At 40.4% G+C, this 4,257-nt stretch overlaps 1 protein-coding gene across 1 annotated transcript in view; it reads right to left on the reverse strand.

Annotated features, from left to right (window-relative positions):
• Window positions 1-1,506: 1,506 nt before the first annotated feature.
• COQ7 (coenzyme Q7 homolog, ubiquinone (yeast)) overlaps window positions 1,507-4,257 on the reverse strand; it is a 3,221-nt gene continuing 470 nt past the window's right edge. The window contains exons 2-6 of the mRNA XM_010003300.1: window positions 3,981-4,249; window positions 3,301-3,415; window positions 3,071-3,210; window positions 2,237-2,305; window positions 1,507-1,621 (exon numbers count right to left, since the gene is read on the reverse strand). Coding sequence (XP_010001602.1) covers window positions 1,544-1,621; window positions 2,237-2,305; window positions 3,071-3,210; window positions 3,301-3,415; window positions 3,981-4,249 — 671 coding nt within the window. The 3' untranslated portion in view covers window positions 1,507-1,543. The remainder of the gene's footprint in view (window positions 1,622-2,236; window positions 2,306-3,070; window positions 3,211-3,300; window positions 3,416-3,980; window positions 4,250-4,257) is intronic.

Raw genomic sequence — 4,257 nt, forward strand, 5'->3', positions numbered from 1 at the left:
AAAGTGTCTAGGTACTGTTATTTATATTTTTATTTATACTGGGTTTTATACTATTATTTATATTTTTATTTATACTGGGCTTTATACTGTTACTGATATTATTTATAGATATTTATAGGGTTATTTATGTGATTTATTTATACTGCTATTTATTTATAGGGTTACTTATACAGTTACTTAAAGGGTTATAGGGTTATTCATACTGTAGTTATACTGTCATTTCTTATTTTTTTAAATTAATAAATTGGTAGGTTTTTTATACTGTTTATTAAATTATTTATTTTTAATTAATAAATTAGGTTTTTTATACTGTTGTTTCTTATTGAATTATTTTTAATGAATAAATTAATTTCTTTATACTGTTGTTTCTTATTATTATGTTGTTTTTTTAAAAAATAAATAAATTAGTAGTTTCTTTATTAAATGCTACCCAAGTGTGATGCATTTATTATTCACTGGTCCTGCATCAGGACACGAGCGGGATCCTGTATTAAAGTTTGTCTGAACGATCTGCTTTATACAAGCTGTGTTGTTCAGAGATGTCTGATCCTTGCCTTCTTAAAGATAAAAAGCACTTGCCCCAGGACAAACACACATCATAGAAAAGTTAAAATGGATTGTTTCCCCAGGGCCGGCCAGGCCCGCAGACACGGGCGGCGGCAGCTCCAGGCCCCGCGGTGCCGCCACTTCATTGTGTACCCTTGTCCATCACCAGCCTGCAAATCAGACAGTTCTATCTTCAGATGAACTGCATGTTTTCCAGATGAGATCTCTGATACAACACTACACACCAAAACCAAACCCATAACGCTCCCTTTTGTCCTAAAACCAGTGCTTGCTGTCTTGACGACCTACTCACGTGCATCCCTCTCATCCCCACCGGTTTAAAACACTCTAATCCCATTACTGTACTTGTACCATCATTGGTTAAGTGTTTAACAGAACAGATATGCACAATTTTGTCTGTTTTACTTTCACTGCTCCATGCAGGCTGTGAAATGAAAGCCTGAAAACCTCAACACAAACAAGTCTTCAAATCAAAGTCTTGTAATACCACTCTTTATTCAAGACAGACTGAAAAGAAATACTTGTTAGCACTTCATTTACCTGGAAGAACTCAAAAAAATCCTACTTAGTCAGTATTAACCATTTTAAAACGAGCTGATGAGCTCCAGCTTATTTCAAGTACACATACATTTGAAGGCAACAGAGAATGTATTTACCATCTTTATACGTGTGTATATACATGTTACAGATACATATATCACGTATGTACATACACGTTTTGCTGCCACCTTGTGAACAGTCCCTGAATAAAGAGGTTTAGCTCACACAGACCCAATTCTGCCATCTTTATTCACATTCAGCTCAACTGAGCAACAGAGATGCTCTTAGAGCAGGTACTCATGTGGAAAAGGTTGGCTGAATCAGGTGTGCAGTGAAGAACATTTTAAAAGGCTGAACAGAGTAAGTATTAGTCTCCTATAATTGCCAAGGACTTCTGTGTCACAGTGTATTGCCACAAACATTACAGAAAATATCACTAAATTCTTTCTGATAGAAATATTGCAGCTTTGCATCCCAGTTGTATGGCTGTCTTCAGAACTGAGTAAGCTGGTGCCTGCAAAGCAAAGAATGAGAGGTGACATACATCTAGTCAAGTGTGTTGTCTGAACTAGACTGTAGTAAGGAATAGTAAGCATTATCTAAGAAAACCAAACCAAACCCACAATCAAAAAAACACCCAAAATGTATTTGTAGTGCAATCAACTCTAGAGGAAACTCAATGTTTTTATTTCTTCACAAATGTAAGTCAAGAGGAAAATGAGAGAACTGACATGTTCCTCATACATTACTCAAGGGAGCACAGAACTTGTATTTCACACTTCCTGCCACAGTTGGTTTTTGTCTGCCTCAAGTTCCCAGCTGTATGGATAGCACTTATTAGTCTTAGCTTCAAAAATAATTTGTTCTAAACTTAAAACAGAATTTAAAACTCTGCAGAGGACACTCCTCAGAGAAACACAATCACTTGTTCCAACAGATTCAATTCTGTTCTAGAAAAAGGAAAGCTATAAAACGCAGTATTTTCTAATGTTTATCTTTGGGAAAGAATATCAAGTCTTATTTTCTGCTTGTCAGATGAAGAGCTACATCAGAGTCACTGGATAAGGAAGGTAAGAGTATCACACCTACACCCTCACTAACAATGCCAACTGGTTAACACTGTACTTACTGCTTCTGCGTCGTGCTCAAGCCCAATGTCATGGTGCTCCAGCTCATCGTCCCGGAACTGCTTTATCGTCTTTAAAAGTAGCAGTTAATTAGTGAGTCTACTCTGCAGAGAAATCAAGTCACCTAGTATACAAAACTCTGTGCTTGTTGACCACTGCATCACCACCTGAGGCCCACGCCTCTCAAAAGCAGCTCAAAGACCTGAATCTCCAGTTCAGCAAGAAAGGATTTATTTACAGCATTCCCCACACCTGAAGGTCTTTTAACACTCCCACATGAATCAAACAGGTTTCCTAGGGAGATGGTCGATGCCCCAGGGTTTAAGAAGCATTTGACCAATGCCATTAATAATAATTTAACTTTTGGTCAGCCCTGAAGTGGTCAGGCAGTTGGACTAGATGATCATTGTAGGTCCCTTACAACTGAAATTATCTGTTCTAACTACCTAATCATGGCCAACATAAATAAAATGTTACTACACAGTCATATTTACTACTTTTGTTTCCTCTCTAAACCTTTCCTTTCAATCAAAACTAATCAAGATTAAAGCACAGTTTTCCCAATCAAAAGGAAATGCTGAATTACTATAAACATGCTGAAACTACTCCAACATACATCCCAATTTTGGTGCTTGAACAATCTGGTGCTGCTGAAGGGGAAAAAAAAAAAAGCTTTTATTAAAAGAAACAAAGAAGGTTCCTGTTGACTTCAGTATTTTAAGTGACAGAACAAAGAGAGATCTCATGTTAAATTCTATAAACATATTCTTTTAAAAGACTAAAGTCACATTAGATAATGTGAGAAATATGTCAAACCATTTTTTTTAGTTAAATACCTGCAATAATTCTTTATACTTTTCTGGATCTTCTGTCATAAGAGTTCGGATCTGGCTGTTGTAGTGATTGGAAATACTCTCTTCCACTGCCACTGTGCAGGCCATTGCACCTTTCTTGCCAAGTAAAGCACTTCCAGCCCCTGTGGTAACAAACATATAGAAACTGCAGCAACAGAAATAATTCAAACATCCCAAGACTTCACAGAATAACAGTAATAGTGCAAACTCACCTAGAACAAATCCTGCTACATTCCAAAGGGGCAGCAAAGCAGTAGGTCGGACTCTGTATGTAACCATGAGCTCATTGAACTTCTTCAGATGGTCTTTTTCTTGATTCCACATTTGCTGCAGAAGAGCCAGATCACAGTAACATAGACAATCAGAAATGCTGAACATTTCAAATAAAACGAATAAAACCAAAGAAAAACACACCAGCTCAGGCCACACACTTTGACTGCAAAGGCAACACGATTCACATCACAAAGAGTAAATAAATGTTAAAGAAGGGCAGCTGAGGGGAATTCTAAGTAGGCAACATAAAAACATCTGCAAAGAGTCCCTGTGGCAATGCTACAGCAACTGTGGCACTGGAACCTCCCTCACCAACAACCCCATCACACTTAAATATGTTTAGAAAAAGATGGGCAGCTACCTCCCCACCAAAGCCACGATCTCACCGTTTCACTCGGCCGTTATCCCTCACGTGCAAACTAATCAGAAAGGCTTGTGGCAATGCTACAGCAACTGTGGCACTGGTACCTCCCTCACCAACCCCACCACACTTAAATATGTTTAGAAAAAGTTGGGCAGCTGCCTCCCCACGAAAGCCACGATCTCACCGTTTCACTCGGCCATTATCCCTCACGTGCAAACTAATCAGAAAGGCAGCGCTCGCTCTTAGGCCCCTCACCTGGATAACCGGTCCCACGCTCGACCTGCCCAACACCGCCATCTGCCCCGCGTAAATGCGGTTCGCCCCGTACTCCCCAGCGTGGTCCACCCGGATGATACGGTCCACGACGGACCTGTTGATGCCCTCCAGCCTCACCCGCGTGCTGCAGAGCCGGAGGGAACCCCCCGCGGCGGGCAGAGCCCATCGCTCCCGGACACCTGCCGGAGAGACCAAGGTGAAGCGAGCTCTGCCGCCGCCCGGCCCCCGTGCCAGCGCGGCCCCGGCGGCTCAGGGC

This window comes from Chaetura pelagica, unplaced genomic scaffold, assembly GCF_000747805.2.
Source record: "Chaetura pelagica isolate M959 unplaced genomic scaffold, ChaPel_1.0 scaffold138, whole genome shotgun sequence".
NCBI classification, from domain to species: domain Eukaryota; kingdom Metazoa; phylum Chordata; class Aves; order Apodiformes; family Apodidae; genus Chaetura; species Chaetura pelagica.